The 21,470-nt window shown below is 32.6% G+C and overlaps 1 protein-coding gene across 1 annotated transcript; it reads right to left on the reverse strand.

Moving 5' to 3' along the window:
- Nucleotides 1-6,380: 6,380 nt before the first annotated feature.
- LOC145594216 (protein FAR1-RELATED SEQUENCE 5-like) lies at nt 6,381-8,220 on the reverse strand. The gene is made up of 3 exons (XM_081650550.1): nt 8,155-8,220; nt 7,391-7,869; nt 6,381-7,221 (listed from the first exon to the last, which is right to left on the reverse strand). The coding sequence occupies exons 1-3, from the start codon at nt 8,218-8,220 to the stop codon at nt 6,381-6,383; spliced, it is 1,386 nt and encodes a 461-aa protein (XP_081506676.1).
- Nucleotides 8,221-21,470: the final 13,250 nt, after the last annotated feature.

Genomic DNA, 21,470 nt, shown 5'->3' on the forward strand with positions numbered 1-21,470 from the left:
AGTTTAGTAAATTATTAAAAATATTTAAGTAAAGTTACTGTATTTGTATTAAACAATTATAATGCAATGAAAAATGTCTTGAATGGTAACTAATGTTTATTATGCAACCTATAATGGTTGTTACTAGATTATATAGCTTTAATAATATATGCTTTCATATCATGGCATGGAATACAAAATTGTTAACATAATCAAGTGAACAAGTGTCAAATTTGATTTTTAAATGTCAGTTATTATTTTTGTCAAACCATTCCAATTCAGAAAAATAAGGGAAAAAATTGATTATATACTGTGATTTATCAATTTCTTAATAAAGACCTATAATTATGGTAATAAAATTATCCCTCAAAAAACGTATAATAAAAAATAATGGTAACAAATTATCAATTAATATCACATGCATAAGAGAAGATTAGATTATCTTGAATTATTATAGTTATCTTATGTAATCAAACTATATATAATTGTAACTATTTTGTATGTTAGTAATTGGCACCATCATCCATGAAATGTAATGACCAATAACAGTATAGTGCACAACCAATTTATTGTTATTTATTTTATTCTCCTTCTTTTGTAAGCACGACCTAGTGCATGTTTATAATTCTTTCATGTGTTATCTGGTATATTTTATTAATGTTTCCTATACAGCCATCAATGAGTGATCAATTTTAATTATATAGTTATATAACAGTCGTAACTATAATCAGTTTATTAAAGTGTGCTTTTTTTTTTATTCTGTTGGATTTATTCAATTTTTACTAATCGCAATCTAATATCGAACAACTTAATTTTTTTGTTTTTTTAATTTTTATTTAAAAAAAATAAAACTAAAACCGCTGCATGATTGCACCATACCCTAAATTTCCCATAGAAAGTGCCTAAAGTTATGGCATAGATATATCCAACAATATCACTTTGTGAGTGAGTGGTTATTAGTTTTCCTTTTATTTTACCAACAAGAAAAAAAAATAGAAATAATATTTTCTGAGATAAATAACTACCTGTTTTAAATCGTTTGAACATGTATGAATAGATTAGGGATGAATATATTAGATTTAATGTTGTTTCAAAAAAAAAAACCAAAAAAACAAGTATATTTAATGATTTTCGAATATTATCCTTTTTAAACTCCTTTGATATATATTTAAGGTCTGCCTATGATATATGACGAAATATATCATAAACTATAATAAATGTTGATATTAGTTGTTGATAATAATTTACTCTTATCAATATGTAATGTAAAATGTCATTATAGGTCATTACTTATCATTAGATATTAGTTGTTGATGTAAGTTAGAAAAATTCATTAAAACTCCTGTACTTATACTAAAAACAAGTAAACAACAGTTCACTCAAATGTAACATGTAATGATTAATTATAGAATGCAAAATGACAAAATAGTTTACAATGTCAGACATGCTACATAATATCTCAATTTGTTGTTGTTGAGATTGATTAAATTGCAGTTAGTAATTGGCACAGTCATCCATGAAATGTAATGACCAATAGCAGTATAGTGCACGACCAAATTAATGTTATTTATGTTATTCTCCTTCTTTTGTAAGCACGACCTAGTGCATGTTTATAATTCTTTCATGTGTTATATGGTACTCCCTCCTTTTCACTTTGTTAGTCCCATATAGAATCAATCACAAATAATAAGAGAATGAATAATATTTGGAATCTTACCTTTTAGTACAAAAATTGCTTAATTAATGCTATCTTATTAAATGTTCTGTTTTTTTTTTTCTTTGGAAAGCATCAATTACAATGCTTGTTTAAGGTGAGGAATATTAATCAAATGCCATGTCATCAATCCACTAATGGGATTAATGACCAATCAAAATATTTAATTACTGCCATGTCATCAATCCACTAATGGGATTAGAAATTATAAGACCGGATTAGGAAAATAAAATAACATAAAAAAGGAATAGATTCAATATGGGTAGATCATTTTGAAACACCCAAAGTAGTATATGGGACTAACATTATGAAACGGAGGGAGTATATTTTATTAATGTTTCCTATACAGCCATCCATGAGTGATCAATTTTAACTATATAGTTATATAACAGTCGTAACTATAATCAGTTTATTAAAGTGTGCTTTTTTTTATTCTGTTGGTTTTATTCAATTTTTAATAATCGCAATCTAATATCGAACAACTTAATTTTTTGTTTTTTAAATTTTCATTTAAAAAATAAAATAAAACCGCTGCATGATTGCACCATACCCTAAATTTCCCATAGAAAGTGCCTAAAATTATGGCATAGATATATCCAACAATATCACTTTGTGAGTTAGTGGTTATCAGTTTCCATTTTATTTTACCAACAAGAAAAAAATTAGAAATAATATTTTCTGAGATAAATAACTACCTGTTTTAAATCGTTTGAACATATATAAATAGATTAGGGATGAATATATTAGATTTAATGATGTTTCAAAAAAAAAAAACAAAAAAACAAGTATATTTAATGATTTTCGAATATTATCCTTTTTAAACTCCTTTGATTAATATATAAGGTCTGCGTATGATATATGACGAAATATATGATAAACTATAATAAATGTTGATATTAGTTGTTGATAATAATTTACTCTTATCAATATGTTTTTTAAAATGTCATTATAGGTCATTACCTATCATTTGATATTAGTTGTTGATGTTAGTTTGAAAAATGCATTAAAACTCCTGTACTTATACTACAAACAAGTAAACAACAGTTCACTCAAATGTAACATGTAATGATTAATTATAGAATGCAAAATGACAAAATATTTTACAATGTCCGACATGCTACATAATATCTCAATTTGTTTTTGTTGAGATTGATTAAATTGCAGTTAGTAATTGGCATAGTCATCCATGAAATGTAATGACCAATAACAGTATAGTGCACGACCAAATTAATGTTATTTATTTTATTCTCCTTCTTTTGTAAGCACGACCTAGTGCATGTTTATAATTCTTTCATGTGTTATCTGGTATATTTTATTAATGTTTCCTATACAACCATTCATGAGTGTTCAATTTTAATTATATAGTTATATAACAGTCGTAACTATAACCAGTTTATTAAAGTGTGTTTTATTTATTATGTTGGATTTATTCCATTTTTACTATTCGCAATCTGATATCGAACCACTTAAGGTTTGAAAATAAGTCAATGCACATATTTTGGAGCCACATTTTGGTGGGAAAATTGATAATTTTTGGCGCCATAATATTATTATAAATACATAGCAAATAAGCCATAGCAACGCACCACACGCCCACTATCAATTGCTTTCTCTTTGAATCCTGCCATTATTTCTCTTTATCATTTCATTAAGTTCACAAATGGCTCCTGATCCAATTGTTGTCTTTGATCATTTGTTTGATATCATTCACTTTAGTATATTTATTTCACATTTACTTTACACTATTGGCGAAAAAAAAAATTTGTGACATCTTGTATGCCTGTGGGCAATTACCTACTGTTCAAATGATTTTTCGCGATGAAGTTACGGTGTATCGTATGGATAATGGAATGCCATACGATGACAACCCTGATGGTGGACCTCCTCCAGGGATACTTGGTGATGATGTCGGACAAGCTAGAGATTATATCCAATTTCGTATATTTATGAAAAAACTAATCTTAGCATGTGGTGTAACACAAATTGAGCCTTTGATTGAAGGTCAACCAGAATTTCTTAAAAAAATATTTCGGCTCGAGCGTAACTCATATTACAAAGAGAAACATATGTTCGAAAAGTTTCCTTTGAATGAGAATGGAAAGCGTGTGGTTGAGGTTGCAGAAACCCTTTATGATATGGTTTCAAATGAAGAAACATGGGCACCAACAGGCTTCACAAAACGTCCACAGAAAATACCCAAGATAACAAAATTTATTGATTTTGTTGATCTTACGTTGAAGGATTAAATGCTCTTAATTTTTAAATTTATTTAGAGTAATATGTCTTTTAATTAAAGCTTTTCTTAATATCGGAGTAAACCATTAGGGTTTACGGCTATCACATTTGTAATTTTTTATATTCAATAATATATAATTTCCTTCCTTTGTTGGTTTTGATACATGTTTGTATAGGTTAATACTTGTTTTATTCAATAACCAACACAATCGCAATGTTTTTTAATTGAGAAGGACAGAAATAAAAGAAAGAAAGAAATTATATATTTATGTGTAAAAAATAATTCTAATTCGTGCCAAATTTTAAATATTTTACTTAATGTACTATAATTAATCGAGTAGTTATATTAGGCCAGGTTTTTATTTAAGGTAACAGCAAGTAGGAAAATATATACAAGTCAAACTATAACCTATCTATAGCCTACAATCAAGGGAACATATTTAAAGATATTCACAATAAACCTAGTATAAGAAAATCATATATATCATTTGTTATTTATGTTAACTAATTTAAACTGTAGCCTACAATCAATGGGAAACGTACATGGTAAAGATATACATAGAACTAAAGTACTTAACTAATTTGAATATATGCACAAGAAACCTACTTAAAAAAAAATCCCTCTCATATGTTAATTTTGTTAATTTTTTTTAAAATGCCCTTAAAAAAAATTAACTAATTTAAATGAAAATGAAATCATATAAAATCTGAAATCTGTAATTCAAGATTTATTTATGTACATTTATTACTTATGGACAAATTTTAAAGACTAATTACACGCGTTTTAAGGGATACTATTTTTTTAAAATTTTTAATTTTTTTTTTAGAAATTATAAGGGATATTTTATGCGCTGGTAATTATTTTTATAAATTCACAATAGCAGAACGTATGGAGAATATCGATTGTAAATTTAAAGTTAAACATTTAGACTGATAACAAACAGGTAATCCATAATAAAATAACAGGTCAGTACCTACCTTATAAATTTAAAACACACATAACAATTTTATTGAACATTCAAAAGTCTCAACATTAACAATAAACTAAAATAAAAAAAACTTGGTACTATCTCTAATAGCTGACATTCAGATCCCAATCGAAAATGGTGGGCATTCTCTCGAATATGCTAACCTCATAACTATCAGTAGCTCTTGCAACATCACCCGGCTGGTATGTCCTTGACATTAACTGTATTAAGAGGTCAACAAACCCACCTCGTTTAATAATTGTAGGATGGTCAGTGACTTTAGGAAACACTTCATCTATGTCATTACCCTCCTCATCAACATCAAGTCCATCCAAGCCGTAAGTTTTCTCCTCAGTGGGTTCAAGATCATCAAATATACGTTTGGGTCTTCCCCTTCCCTTTTTTTTGACAAACTTTTGCTCTATAATAATATCTTTTTCCTTAGGGAATGTCTTTTCTTTCTCAACCTCCAAAATCATCTTTGTCAGTTTGTCCTTTAGCGAAATTGATCGATCATAAGAGGTAGACACCATTCTACAAAGCTGGTTGCTCAATGCACTTAGAAATGCAAATCGTCCATTTGATGATGACTGATCGTTTGCTTTTTTTAGTTGAAATTGCTTGTAATCATCAGAAAGATGCAGCTTTGCTCTAATTGTCCATCTTCGGAGTATTACACCCGATGGTAGCTCAACCATTCCATAATGTTTCATGCATGCAAACATATGTCGACATGGAATCCCTATTGACTCAAGTTTCATTCAACAACAGACCATCGATTCTAGTTTCTTGTTGAAACAAACAACGTACTTACACTCTTTCACCACACAGTCATTTATCCAAAAAGTAACAGAAGGCCCATCAACATGCATTTCGTCTTCCTCCATTTTGGTAACTATGTGCCTTGATTCATAACTGAGTTCCTTACAAAACAAATTGTAAGCGTTCCTTGTGTAAGTCCACGCAGCTTGGGTTTTATTTCAGTCAAGACACCACCAATAACAGGGAACTTGTGTGTGGAGATGTAATCATCTTGATCTTCTTCAAACCTTATAAGTTCAAGAACTTGATCATATAGCTCAACAAACCGGTACAACATTATTTTTGATGTTATGACCGTTTTCAGGGTGCTATTCATGGACTCACATCGTTGTGTGCTTCTCATTCCTGCAGTCACAAATTAATTATAGAATGCTGTATAAATAATGGTTCATGGAATAGGTAATGACCATTTTAATTATTATTGAAAACAAATATTTATAGTTTAAAATATGCAATGATAAATCAATTTCTAGGTAATGACAAATTATAATTAAAAAATGAAACGGACCATAAAGGTTAATCATACACACATTATGTAAGTAATGTCCTATAATCGTATCTGTCATAACAATTTTCTTCGATTTTCCTCTCCACTGACATAGGAAATGATTCCATATTTTTTAGGTTATGACCCTCTATCAATATTGTTAATACAAATATTTCTAATTACACTTATCTGCATAAAACTGTCCAACCATAAATGCCTCAGCCCACTTGCTTTTGGCACTGTAAAGATCTTTTGCCCACTTTTTATCTCTGACTTTAAGGTATGCTTTCATTAAATCCTCCCACGCCTCCTCGAACTCAGTTGGTGTCCGAGCTCCGTCGACGCATTTTATGAACCCATTACAAAACCGCCTATTTGTGTGGCCCTTGATGTTACGCATTAGATGCCAAAGACATAGTCTGTGATGAGCCTTTGGAAATACTTCTTCAATTGCGAGTGCCATAGCCTTGTCCCCATCTGTGACCACAGTATGGGGAGTGACACCACCACCGGCCTTTTTTAACTGTCTTAACACCCATATGTAGGTATCTGTTTTTTCTTTTGTCACAAGAGCAACACCGAATGGCACGGTCTTTCTGTGATGGTTCACACCAACAATAACAACAAAAGGTTTTTGGTATGCGTTGACTTTGTAAGTTGTGTCAAATGCAATTACCGACCCGAACGCCTTGTAATCCCCTTGACTAATCCCATCACACCAAAACATTTTTTCTATCATCCAATTTTTTGGATGACGAGTATATCTAAGGAAAAAATTGGGGTTAGAAGCTGTTTTACCAAGCAAATATGCTAAGACAGTTTCGGTATCACCGTCTTTTATCTCTTGTTTCTTGAACCTCTCACAAGTATTATACAAATCTTTCTTTAAGTATCCTACTCCACGTAATCCCCCAGCGTTACGTGCAATATTTCTCATAGTGATAGATGGTTTCACTCCAGAATCAATCAAAGACTTCATATAAATCTGATCGGCTTCACTAACATCTCTAAATGTCCTGTATATTTTAATTCAAATAAAACAGTTACAATTGATGCTCGATTAATCGATTACTTTATTTATAATTATATTTGTTTTAAACACAATTTAAAACCGACCTTTCAAAAGAAACCTGGTTCATGGGGATTAGGGTATGGTTATGCTCAGCCACAAAACTTTTTACATACCATGAATCTTTAAGGTGATCCCATTTAAAATTAATCACTGCAGTACAACCGCATCTAGTAATTGGTTTTTCCTTACGCTTCCTATCAGGTCTGAGAAGGTGTTTCGCTTCTTGAAAACCCTCTCTATTGCACCAAATGATTTGTGAGGTCGGATGGCCATCAATTTTGCTTAGTCTTGTATACTTACGCCGTATTCCAAACCCCGTACACTTGGCATACATCTTGTAAAAATCAATGCATGTTTGAAGATCTTTGAATGATAATCGTTGCATGTCTTCAAATGTAAAATCCTCTAATTTCTTGCCAATTTCTTCCCAAACTTCTAGACCTCTAAACGATTTAGGCATCTTATAGTTGACAGTTTCTGATTTATTGTTGTCATCATCTTCATTGTTATCCTCATCTCCATCATTTTCATCTCCATTGCCACCATGTCCATCGTCTTCATCTCCATAGCTATCATCTCCATCGCTGTCATCCTACATAATTTAGGTCATGTATTTATATTAAGATTGTGTTGTTTAGCTGTACATTGTTTAATATCTAAAAGGTATTGACCTATATTAATATAGGACAATGCCATAGTCAAAAACTTAATTAATACCTGAAGCCCTTGAATCTCAATAATCTCTTGATTATTTGTCTTGTGGAAAGATTTTTATATACAACAACAATGAATTAGACGCCAGTGAATGGCCTATAAATTGTGTTTTCGTCTGATAAGTTCTTTGGGTAAAAAAAATAATATTTGCAACAATACATACCTTAGAAAGTTGCTGTGTATGAGTTTCATCTACATCAGACACGTCGTCTTCTACGAAAAAATCCATTATGAGCTTAAAACCGCAAACTAAAAAACAATGTATCACGATGTTCTTAATGAATAATTAAGTATATAAATTTAAATTTTGAATAGGAAAGTGATCTGAGTATAAAAGAAATATTTTAGGTAACTAAATAAAATAAGATTGGATTTGGAAAAATATATATTATTCCATAATAGTTGTAACTAAAATAAGATATTTTATCAATTAATAGAATCTTTGTGCGTTAGTGGTTATCATTTTAGTTATTTTTTTTTGTTATCAAAAAGAAAAAAAAAAGGAAATTAAATTCAAAAATATAACTATCTTTTCTAAATCGTGGTACATGTATGAATATAGTATATTTAATGATTTTTGAATATTATCCTTTATGTTAAAAATATAATTGATTTCAATTTTATCATGTACGAGAACATAAATTTGTAGTTAAAATAATAGTGTAGGTCAATACCAATTCCATTTTTATCAAGTATGAGAAAATAAATGTGTAGTAAAGAATGTTAGTGTAGGTCAATACTAACTTTAATTCATCAAGTATGAATAAATATTAGTTGCGGATTTAAATTTTTATTTTTTTTTATTTTTTTGGTGCAAATTTGTTGATATTAATTTGATAGTCAGTAAACACACATAATTTCCTAACAGAATCCAAATTATTCTATTTTTAAAAACTGAATATTTAAAAATAGTTGTAACTAGGGGTGAAACAAACTCAGTTTAAAACCAAACCAAACCGATTAAGAAATATGTTTCGGTTTTTTTCTTAAGTGGTTTGGTTTCGGTTTGCAAAAACCAAAAACCGAAATTATATGGTTCGGTTTCGGTTTCGGAAAATAAGAAACCGAAAAACCGAAATCGAACTGAAATTTCGGCCCAACACCAACAAAACCCAAGCCCAATTTTACACAGTATATAAAGGAAAAAAAAAACCCTAATCATTTCTCACTCTCTCAGCCCCTCTCTCTCCGCCTCTCACTCTCCCTCACTCTCAATTCCCAATCAGTCATACACTCATACTCCATTCCACCGGCGACCGTCCACCGACCACGGACCACCGACCATCGACCACCTATCACCTTCCAAAGGTCCGTTGCAATTTCACCTATTGGCGAAGCTGAATTGTTCAATTGCTTCTTCTCCTTACTGCTGCAGTGCTGCTCCTTCTTCTCCTAACTCATGCTGATGTTGTGTTCATGAAAGCTGACTGCTGCTGGCCTACAGATCTGCCATTCTTCTGCTGTTATTTTTTTTTTTTTTTTTTGGGAAAATCTGCTGCTGGTATGTTAAAAATTGTTTAATTATGTTAAACCTTGTTTTGTATGGATTAGTTTGGTTTGGTTTTGATTTGTAACTTTGATGTTAATAAAACTTGTTTAATTATGTTTGTATGGTTTGGTTTTGTTTAGATTGGTTTTGATTGGTGTGGTTTGGTTCGGTTTTTTGCAATATTTGATGATTACGATGAAAATTCGGTGTGGTTCGGTTTTTTTAAGGAAAACCGAAATTTAAGTGGTTTGGTTTGGTTCGGTTTCTTTTCTTAAGTGGTGCGGTGTGGTTTGCAAAATCACGAAACCGAAATAGGGTGGTTCGGTTTCGGTTTGGCCTATAAACCAATCTGAAAACCGAACTTTCACCCCTAGTTGTAACATATTATTTTTGTTAGTTAAAGGAAATTGTATAATTAAACAAAAAAATAGTCACAGTTTTTTGCATATATATCTTTACCATTTTTAAAGGATACGTGGTGGAATATTATAATTGTTTTTTCTTTCTTCTTATAAAAATATTTAAAAAAAAAAACAAACAAATTGAAAAGCAAAAAAATTACAACCGTCAAAATTAAATGTACACACATTTACCAAGGGCGGTTACTATTCACTTTCAATCTCTATTGCACTTTCTCTCTCTCTATTTCCCTTTCTCTCTCTACTTCCCTTCATCATTAAGCATTGAACTTTGAGAAACAACGGTGCCGGAGCCGGCGACATCAACGGCAACCTTTGGGAAACAACAACCCACACAAGCTTTGTAAGTTCTATCCAACCATACTTGTGAATTGTGTACTTGCATTTCGATTTTTACATGCGTTTTCTCTATATAGTAATTTGCAATTTCAAAATTTATCCAATATAATGATGTTAAGTATTATGTGGAAACTAAATTGGGTTCTTATGTAAATTTTAATTAGTTGTTGGATGGGTTAATTTTACGAATAATGATGTGAAAGTAGTAGTGATTCCGAACTATAATTTGATTATTTGGGGTTTTAATTTTTTTTTTTTTAAGGTGTTTATATGTGTGAATGTTTAAGTTACTTGATTGGAAGGGTGTGGTTAATTTCATTGCGATGCATAGATTACAATTTTTCTTGAATTTTGTATGTAATGTTATTTGTTACAATTTTTGCTCACTTTAAATTTAAGATTGTTCGATTGCATTGGTTATGAATTGTTGTTACCCACTTTAAATTGTATTGAGTAGAAAATAAATCTGATTTCATTATTAAAATGTGAAAGTAGACACAAGTCTAAGAATGTCTTCTCGAAAGAGAAAGGCAACTCCAAGTTCTGCTCCTGCCCCTACGCAAGAGAAGAAACTTAAACCATTCCTTGTTAAGAGTACAACAAAAGCAAAAACAGGGGTACGTATTATATATTTTGATTGTCCTCATGTCTTCACCGGATAACTGTATTTGTTCACAATATAACACCACATTTTTTTTTGTTTTTGTAGGTAATTTGGAAACCATTGTGTCACCTTAAGGAATTTGGTGCACTTGTTAAAGGTTTTCCAAGAGAAAAGAAGGAGAGGTTGGAGGCTTTGGGATTTGGTTTCCTTTTGCATTACAACACCAAAACAACAAGGAAATCGATGTGCAAGTGGGTTATTGATCACTTTGATCCACCCACAAGAACTCTTGGCGTATATGGTGATAGATTAGAAATCACACCTACCCATGTGGAGTACCTTTTGGGTTTTAAGGATCATGGGTTTGACATTGATAGCGCAGAGTTAGATGCCAAGAATGCGGTTGATGAAGCACTGCATAGGTTTACGACGCTGAAAATTAAAGGAATGGCATCTGAGCTAAATAAAGTTGCTCATGATGATCCAAACTTTGGTGCAATGTTCACCATATTTCTAATGACAGCTTTAATACGCCCAAACTTGGATGAACAACCGTCTACATAATGGCTTCATCTAGTTATTGAAGAAGATTGTATACGTCACTGGAATTTTGCAAAATATGTGCTGGATAGTGTGGTTACTACCATAGAAGAATTCAAGTCCAAAGAGTCACCAGAGCATTTGGGTTGCTGTACTCTGCTGCTGATAATATGTATTATGTGCATTTTATTATGTACTGACCAATTTATGTATATGTGATTACCAAACCATTAAAAAACTGTGGTGTTACAAAATCTTCTTGGCCTGCATTATATTAGGTATTGACCAATGAGCTTATAAAAGAGTACAATACCATAAAAGATGCTCTGTTTCTAAAAAAATGCTTCTGTTATGCGTTAAACAGACCATAGATTAATGAGTATATTATATTGTAGTTCTGTTGGTATGTTTGTTCATTTTATTAGGTAATGACCAACACATATATATGTAAATGCCAAACCATATAATATGCAGCATTGTTTCATTTTTCTCCTTGGCCTGCATTATATTAGGTATTGACCAATGAGGCTATAAAAGACTACAAAACTATAAAAGCTACTCTGTTTATTTAAAAAAAATGCTTTTGTGATGCATTTTACTATGAATGGATTAATGAGTGTATTATATTGTAGTTCTATTGGTATGTTTGTGCAATGACATGGTGTTTACCATTACATGCTTTTAGATATTATTAATACCACAAACAATGTATGTTACACTACTATATGGTAAGGAATGACCAAATAGTACGTGTATGATCAAATATGTATGGTATACTACTGTAATGTAAGTAGCTAAAATAGGTGTTTTATATTAGCTTGTTAGTTAATACATAAATATTGTACAAGACAGTATGCATTAGATTGTTTGTTGATGCATATACAGGCACTATTCGGCGAGTACTCTCCTCGAGATGTATATGGACTGGACAGCATATGAAAATATGACTTGCCTAGGGTTAGAGACTGGACTGATGCAAATATGAAGGCTTTGCACGAATATATAAGCGGCTTGGAGGATGGATACAAAACAAATAGAGTAATTGCCGTCCTGGATATTTCTTTTTGTTTTTTGTTTTTTTTTTGTTTTTTGATTGTTTAATCTGTTGCGTATGTTTTTATACTTTCATTACCTACAATAAATATGATTACTTTTTGTGTTGTAGTTGATGGCGGTGATTGACACGCAAAAGGCTCACATGATTGGAAAAAAGCCACCAGAACACATTCAAGTTGTGGAGAAAGCATTTGACGTCATTCAGGATAAGATTAGTAGATGGGGTGCTGCCATGAACGAGATGTGGAGGTTGATGGGCAGCTTTTTGGCAAACGTCTATGAAGACATGGGTATGCGAAGAAAGGAAAAAGAAAAAGTTGAAGAGGATGAGGAAAACAGTGATTATGAGAAGGAATCAGACCGTGGAGATGAGGATTTTGCAAGTGAATCTGATAGTGAAGAAGAAAGAAAAAAGAAAAAGAAGGTGAAGAAAGGGTTGCCTGAGGTATTCACCATATTTATGCTACTGATGTGATGTTATATACATTTATTTATGATATATATGTATATTTATGCAAATATGATTTAACCTATAATGTTGTGTGTCATTACAAAAATTTGTAATGTAAGGAGGCAGAAGAAGATGATGATGAAGAATAGACAGAGGAAGAGGAAGATGAGGACGTACCAGAGGAAAACCCCAAGGGTAGAAAAAAGGGGGTGAGAGCTTTGAAGAAGGTATTCCAATATTATTAATTGCTATTTATCTGTATGTATATGTTCACCAAAGTATGATATACAAATACAACGATAGTGTTTTATATATGGTTTAACCCATTAATATGTGTGTCATTGCATATGTATGTTTTTAGTTTGATTTTTATTGAGATTATATATGTATATTTATGCAAATATGGCTTAACTTATAATCATGTTTGTCATTACATTAGTATGTGATATGTTAGTTTATATCTATGTATCTGCCCTCCCTTTTCATAAAGCAGCCAAGAAGGCAGCAGAAGATGATGATGACGAGGAAACAGATGAAGAGGAAAAGGAGAAAAAACCAAAGAAAAAAGCGAAGGGAGGGAAAAAGGGGAAGACTGCTTTGAAGAAGGTATTTACTATTATCATATTAATTGTTAATTATTTCTATGTATATTGTCACCAAAGTAAGTTATATAAATATATCGATGGTTTCTTTATACGTGATTTAACATATTGTAATGTTTGCCATTACATATTCATGTTAAAGGTTTGATATGTATTTAAGTTGCATATATATATTTAATCAAATATGGTTTCACCTAAAGGAGTATATGTCATTACACATCTGTATGATATGTGATTTGTTAACTCTATGTGTACTGCCCTACTATTTCAGAAAGAGGTGGAGGCATATGAAGATTCTGAGGAAGAAGAAAAAGATAAGTAAACTCCAAAGCCCAAACCAAAACCAAAGGGCAAACAAGGAGCTGTGAAAAGGAAGATTGATTTATAAGGGAAGCAAGAGGAAGTGAAGAAGGGAATTCCTGGGGCACCCATGGAAGTTAAGCCCCCCCCCCAAAAAAAGGAAGGACATCGGACCAACTTGAAGCAACGGAAGTGCAAGAAGAAAACAAAGAGGCTTCAAGTGGAGACGAGGGTGGAGAACAAAGCGCTGAAATTACCATTTCACGCATTGTATCTTCAATTGAAAATCCCTTTGTACACGTTGTCCAAGAGCCACATGCTGATGTTGTTGATAGAGGTGTAGTTGAAAAAAAACCGATGAGGCTGAAGTTTTTTCGGGTTTTGGTATTGAATCAGAAAAGAAAACTGAAGTTGTGGGACAGGAATCGAGCAGTGTGATTGTGGCAGAGGGTGTGAAAGGGGCAGAGGGTGAAGATGTTGCAACATTGAAGCACACCGACGCTAGCGAGGAGGTGGAGGATGAGAATGGCAATGAAAAAGAAGGTGAGGATGGTGGTAATCAACCTACTGCTGCTGCCATCAATCAACCTCTTGAGGCTGTTAGTGAACATGGTGAATCTGCTACCACCGTAGGGGCTGGTGATCAAGGTGGTGATGGGTCTGTTGGTGCATCTGATCCAGGTGGTGATGGGTCTGCTGTTAGTGAAGCTGATCCAGGTGGTGATGGATCTCTTGTCACTACAGCTGATCCAGGTGGTGATGCTCCTGATGCCTCTGCTACATGAAGTTAACTTTGAAGTTTTTGTTGTTGAAGTGGCATTAACATAACCTAAGTTTGGTTATTACATATTTTGAATAGCTGATGTTGTATTATTGCGTTCATGGACAAGTTTTTTTTTTTATTTGCACAAGTAGTAGTAGTAGAACTCTGTTTTTAAAAACAGTATGTATTGTTATATGAAACATCCTAATGTTTAAATGTTTAGTGGTTTGGGCTTATTATAATCGTAATTAGTTGGAGGAAAATAAATATAAATAAAGAAAAACAACAAAGAAAATGTATGTCCAAATGGTTAGCATCTTTAAATTATATGAAAAAAAAGAATCAATCCACAGGGCCTATAACTAAATACAAAAACATAGACAAGAAGGAACAAGAAGCAGCACAACAGCTTATTTATTTTAATTTTTTTGAAATTTTTTTAAATTTGTAACGTCATGTATAAATATAGGACATTGCCCAATCTTGTATAATAACAATATAGTGCAGGTTTTTTACATGTTAAAATAATCAAGAAATCAATCCACAGGGACTATAACTTAATAACAATAAATAAACAAGAAGCAGCAAAACAGCTTATTTGTTTCAATTTTTTTATTGTGTAACGTCATGTATAAACATAGGACATTGCACAATAATGTATAATAATAATAATATGAAAAGATAGGCTGATTTGATGGGACTTGCCCAATCATGTATAATAAATAAATAAATAAATAAATAAATAAATGAATAAATAATAAAATAAAAGAAACTAAAAAAAATAATGACAAAAAAAATTAAAAAAAAAACAAAAAATAAGAAGTGTAATATGTTTCGGTATTGTCCATACTGAAAATAAATCATTGCATATGTATATATATACATTCTAAACAAAAAAAAAAAAAGATTAGCTAATGCTGTCTTTAAATATTATAAGAAATTGGTAAATAAAAAAAAAATCTTGTTACAACACGTATTTCACTTGTGTACTGCCCAAAATGTTTACATGTTCGAGACTAAAAAGTGTAATTAGCCCCGCTCAAGCGGAAAAATCACTGCACAACCTCTTGATGTTGTCATCGATATTATGCTCGTTGGTAAGAGGCTTTACCAAGTACTTTAACCGTTCAGCACGCATTTCATTTTTGTCTGTTCAATGGCACAATAATAAAGAGAATTAAATTTATTGCTATTACAATAGTGTAACTTTCACAATTAGTAAAGTTTCAAAACACACTGAATATGTAATGTCCTTCATGGCCCTGATATCACCACACTCGATGTACTTCAATACATACATTCCACAATCACGACAGAAAAGAGGTAGAAAATAAAGTTAATTTAGCAATGTAGATTAAACTGATGAATATTTGGGTTAATTCTATGATGTTAGATGGATGTACCCATGTGGTTGCGTATGAACATCTACAAATTGATGTGAAATAACTGTATAGTCTTTGAAAATTCGACCCAATGGATTTCTTCGTGTAGCATTGCTATCATATTTTATATGTTCTCAATTTAATAAACCATTGTAAACAAACAACAACAACAAGTGTTTATAAGGCTAACACACAATCGGATAGTTACCATATCCATTGAAAGAAGCATTCGGCTATTAGTATTCTCTTGCGGATCAACGATGTACACCATTTTAGCAAAGACATGATATACTAGTAGGAACCAATTTGGCGCGCCTAATTCCGTAACTGGGATGAATATCTGATGAACATACATCATTTAATGACGCACATACCATTAAACACATGCAAAATTGTACCAAACAAAAAAGGCGCAAACCTGTTCAATCTTGTCGAGATCTCCAGACAGTACAAAGGGTTCAAACACTTTGTACCAGTAATTAAGAGTAGATTGATTTATCATATGCGGACACCGTTCATCTGATCTCATTACTATAGTCTGGGTGCAGTGTATAATTAAACTATTGTTATAAATCATAATGAATTGACATGTGAAATACTAACTATTGTAAAAACTTGAAATATTGTCGGCAATATGATCTTAGTTGGGTCATTTAATCCCATTACCAAATCATATAAGTACACATTTATCAGCTGCATTTGAAGGGAGAAAAAATATTACAAAACAAATGACATATAGGTTAACATGTCTATGATCATTGAACTAAGGAGGGTTAGAAGATTACGATATATCATACCTGAGCAGATAGAAATCTATCTGGATACAAATACCAAGATTCACCGATGGTCAACCTGATAATTTGTTTATTTTTGGCACAATAGAATTCTTCAGAATGCCGTTCTTTGTGAACCATGATACATATATGTTTCTCCAAGGATGTTAATTGTGATACATATTCAAGAAATAAGGGAGTTGCAAAAGAATGCTGATATTAAAACTGATTCACATCACCATTATCATCATAACTTTGTACTTTAACCTTATTTGTTGGTCCCTACGTGTTATGCGTTGTAATTTAGATAACAATGAACCATAAGAAAATAGGATAATAAATTAATTATGCAATAACCAGTACTGTATTTAGTCATTGCTGTAAACAAATCATTTTATACGAGATCACCTCTCTGGTAAATGCATTCGTCATGCATTTCTTCTGCCTCTTTGATTTTGATAACTGGGCCTGAAAATAATTCTTTGTATGATGTCACTTATTTGGATCAAATAGAGTTGAATATCAAATTAAGAAACATAAAGGAAATATGATTACCAATTCTCCAAGAGTTTGATTATCCTTCTCAATGGAGCACGTTGGAGTTCTTTCATGAACAGGTGTATGTTGCTACAATACACAGTTAGCAATACTTAGTAGTCAGTAGAAAAATTAAATTTTAAGGAATTATTCATGTCTATTACCTTCTCCAATTGTGCTTTTGATTTGCCCTTATTTCCTTTTTCTGGCTTTGAGGACGATGAAGCCTTTATCAAATTTAACAGATGTAATGACCAAAATATCAATGAATGTTTACCATATTTTAATGTAATGACCTAATTACTTTCTTTGATGAGGGTGTCTCTGTACCACAGATACATGGGTGTTTAGGGTTAGGTAAGGATGGTGAGAACTGCCCAACAGTCAAGGATTTGCAACATGAAGTTTACAAGGAGAGGAAGGTGCGGCTGAATATGGCCGACGGTGATTGTGCTGCCATGATGGAATATTTTGAGAGAATGCAGGCTGATAATTCTAATTTTTACCACTCACACCGTATAGATGGCGAGGGACGGATGAAAGATGTAATGTGGGTGGATGCTCGTAGTAGGTCAGCATTTGAGTATTTTGGAGATGTGGTGTGTACGGATGCAACTTACTTGACAAATGAGTATGAGCTTTCTTTCATAAATTTTGTTGGAGTGAATCATCACGGGTAATCTATTTTGTTGGGTTGTGCATTGGTATCACGTGAAGACACGGACACTTATGCTTGGATAATTCGACAGTGGTTGTCTTGCATGAGCAATAAGCCGCCCACTGCAATCCTAACCGACCAAGCCGCAGCCATTAGAAAGGCATTGGTGCTGGAAATGCCAACTGCTCGTCACCGTTGGTGCATTTGGCACATCATGCGAAAAATCCCCGAGAAGTTAAGAAAATGTGATGGGTAAGTCATTGAATAATTTATTAATATGGCAAAAGACCGTTGGTGCTGTTGAATTTTTTTTTTTTAGTTTTTTTTTTGGGTGTAAACTTGATTTGGGACACTTGAATTGGCAACAATTTTGGAAATTATGATGTGGTATAATGCCGTGTATTTTTATGTCTTTGTTGTAGTTTGTTTGTTCTGTCTATGACTCGGAACACATTTTGTTTTGTAAGTGTGTTTGTCATATTGTTTTGTAAGGGTCTTAATGTCATTGATGGTAATTTGAAGTATATATTTTTGAGTCTTTGTCATATATGCAGTTTGAATTTGTTTGTATATCCTATTTTATTGTGTCATATTTGCATTTTCTGATATGATGTTTATTGTGTATGAAATATGCAAGTACTTGGATTTCAAAAGCCCTTTGAAGGCTATTGTATATGAAAGTTTCACACCTGAGGAATTTGAAAGCAGATGGAACTCATTAATTACAACGTATGAGCTTGAGGAAAATCCATGGTTAACAGATCTGTATGAAGAGAGGTACATGTGGGTTCCCGCCTTCATGAAGGAGCACTTTTGGGCGGGAATGAAAACAACACAACGCGTAGAAAGTATTAATAGCTTCTTTGACAGGTTTGTAAGCAAGAGTACAATGTTGTTCGAGTTTCCTGTGTAGTACACCAAAGCAATGACGAAGAGGGTGAAAGATGAAACAAATGCAGATGCTAGGTGTTCCAAGTATATTTGTCGCCTTGTTAGTGGTTTCAAGGTGGAGAAATTTTTCCAGAAAATAGATACAGACGCGAAACTCCAAGAAGTGCAAAAAGAGTGTGCCCGAATGATGTATGTGTACCCCAGGGAGAAGAGGCAGCTAGAAGAAAATGTTACCGAGTACACGTTGGAGGATCGGGTTTGGATAATCCCTGAAGGACCAAAGACTGAAAAACTGACAGACAGGCGGAGGTTATATTGTGTAACTTATAACTGTTTGACTAACGACGTCATTTGTGATTGCAGGAAATTTGAAACATTTGGTATTTTGTGCAAGCATACCATTGCCGTTCTTGACCTGAACTTGGTGTCTGAGATTCCACAAAAGTACATCCTAGATAGGTGGAGGAAAGACATTGTGAGAAAGCACACAAGAGTTAAAGTCCCTTACTATGACCCTTCTGAGACGCTTCATGTTCAAAAGTTCAACCGTATGATGAGTAGGTTTGAGTGTATATGTGACGAAGCATCCACTGCTAATGAGGACACGGTTGACCTGGTTCTAAAAAAGGCTAAGTCAGCTTGCAGAGGAAGCTAAAAAGAAGAAGGCTTCTTTTGAGGATAAGCAGGTTCTTCCTCCAATGCCAAAAGCATCCATCCCTCCATCAGAGATTAGTTCTACCACACATGTACTAACTCCCGAGAAGGCCATAATGTTACTCCGGTTTCTGTAACAAAACCCAAGTTGAAGCAGACCAATGTTGCTATGAAGGATCCTAAGTCTCGGAAAAGACCCCGTGGACGACCAAAGGCAACGAGGTACAAATCTTTGGCAGAAACTGGGTACAACACACAGAAGGGGAATCAGAAGAAAGTTGTTCCACCAAAAAAGCCAGTTAGTTGATTCTATCCTTTCAATAGCCCTTTTTTTATATTGCTTTGGTTACGCATTATTATGTCTCTAAACTCAAACATAATCTACCCACAGGCAAAGCGCAAATTGTCAGATTTAGATGATTGCCCCGTTCTAGAGACTCAAGGTGACCCTTGCGTTGATATTACGGCTGATGATGATCACCTAGTGGACACCTATGTTGCATGGTCTTCCCCGTCCAAAATGTTTTAAACGCTGCTTGTCCTATGTGTCTGTGTTGTAGTGGTCTAGAACTAAGTTGTTTAAAGTCAAATCCTATTTCTATTTTATTGACTACTTATCCAGTAGTTGAACTTCAAGCAGTATTAGTGTTGTATGGTGACCTGAAGAACTCCATTACTGCCATATGTGTGTTTTATGTATTTATCACAAGTATAATGGTTTATGTAGTAATCTTGCGCTTCCCTTTTTTCCTGCATTCTATGTGCTTGGCCTAATATTGTGCTACGATAGATTTAGGTTATGAAATCCTTTTTTTTAATTAATAGGTTTTTTTTATTATTTAATTTTAAATATAATGACATATACTTGTATGTACGTTTTAATTTTATGAAAGTAAACACTTTAACTGATATTTACGAGGAAATTGAATGCATTGGTGTAGGCTAAATTATGAAATTCAAATATGCAATGGTGTAGTCACCTAAAAATGTCTCCCCAAAACCAAACCCGATGATGAACAACCTTTTGCCGCCATTATTGGTCAGGTTGAGTATGTAATATTTAGAGTGCTTAAATCCATGTTCATTCCCAATAAATTTCATAAACCAACCCAATTCATAGCCCATTTCCTCAAATCATAACTTATTTTCCTCTTTTCGTGCTTTTAAACCCAAAATAATCATTTCGTGTCCATTAAAATCATTCATTTCGTGTCCTTTTTATAAAAACGTTTAGATCAGTTTATTTTGGTCCATAATCTGGGTCCAATGATTAAATATTTGGATGGGACTTTAAAATAGCTTTCCAACAATATATTATAAGCCCAAATCCGAGTTATAACGAATAAGTTATGGCCAAAATACTAAACTGAGTCTAAACCGAACCTAAGCCCACCTTACCTACGACCCAATGATCATGTGGAGGGTCCAAAGGCTTTAATCCCATTTCTAAACCAATTAGGATTAATTGGAAGCTTCTATAAGTTTCTAAAAGATCTTAATTATCCTTTTTGAAAAGATAAGATTAAAGAGTTTGAAATAGAATAAAACTCCTCTAGTAATTCGATTCAAATTGAAAGACGTTCAAAGATAGTCAGTAATAATTTTCGTTCCCCACTATTTTTATATAATTCTTAGATGGTTGGATAGCTCCTGAAATTATCTTTCCAATGATATATTATAATATTAATTCCGAGCTATAACGAAAAAGATATATAAGAAATACGAAACTCTATTAAAAACTGAAACCGTCCCACTATTTCGGCCATATATTTTATTCTATAAAATATTTTAATCTGATTTTAATTGGGTTAGAAAGTATACTTCAAGAGCTTTCCAACAATATCTTATTCATCTTATTCCGATTTCTAGATCTAATGATATGATAAAAACAAAAACCGCAAAAACTGCTGTATATCGCAAGAGTTTTATCCGATTCGAATTCTTATCTTTTCTTGATTCGACCCCTCTTTTTTCCCTATAAATAGAGGTCATATCTCCCCTTTTTCAATCATCAACAAGAT

This window comes from Chenopodium album, chromosome 19, assembly GCF_948465745.1.
Source record: "Chenopodium album chromosome 19, dcCheAlbu1.1, whole genome shotgun sequence".
Classification (NCBI taxonomy): Eukaryota; Viridiplantae; Streptophyta; class Magnoliopsida; order Caryophyllales; family Amaranthaceae; genus Chenopodium; species Chenopodium album.

What these genes read in the sequence shown, in the direction of transcription:
- LOC145594216 (XM_081650550.1), bottom strand. Translation starts at nt 8,220, where the DNA reads ATGGATTTTTTCGTAGAAGACGACGTGTCTGATGTAGATGAAACTCAT. An exon ending in ATACACAGCAACTTTCTAAG is followed by an intron (nt 7,870 to 8,154) that starts GTATGTATTGTT and finishes TAAATTATGTAG; the next exon opens with GATGACAGCGATGGAGATGA. An exon ending in GATCACCTTAAAGATTCATG is followed by an intron (nt 7,222 to 7,390) that starts GTATGTAAAAAG and finishes TAAAATATACAG; the next exon opens with GACATTTAGAGATGTTAGTG.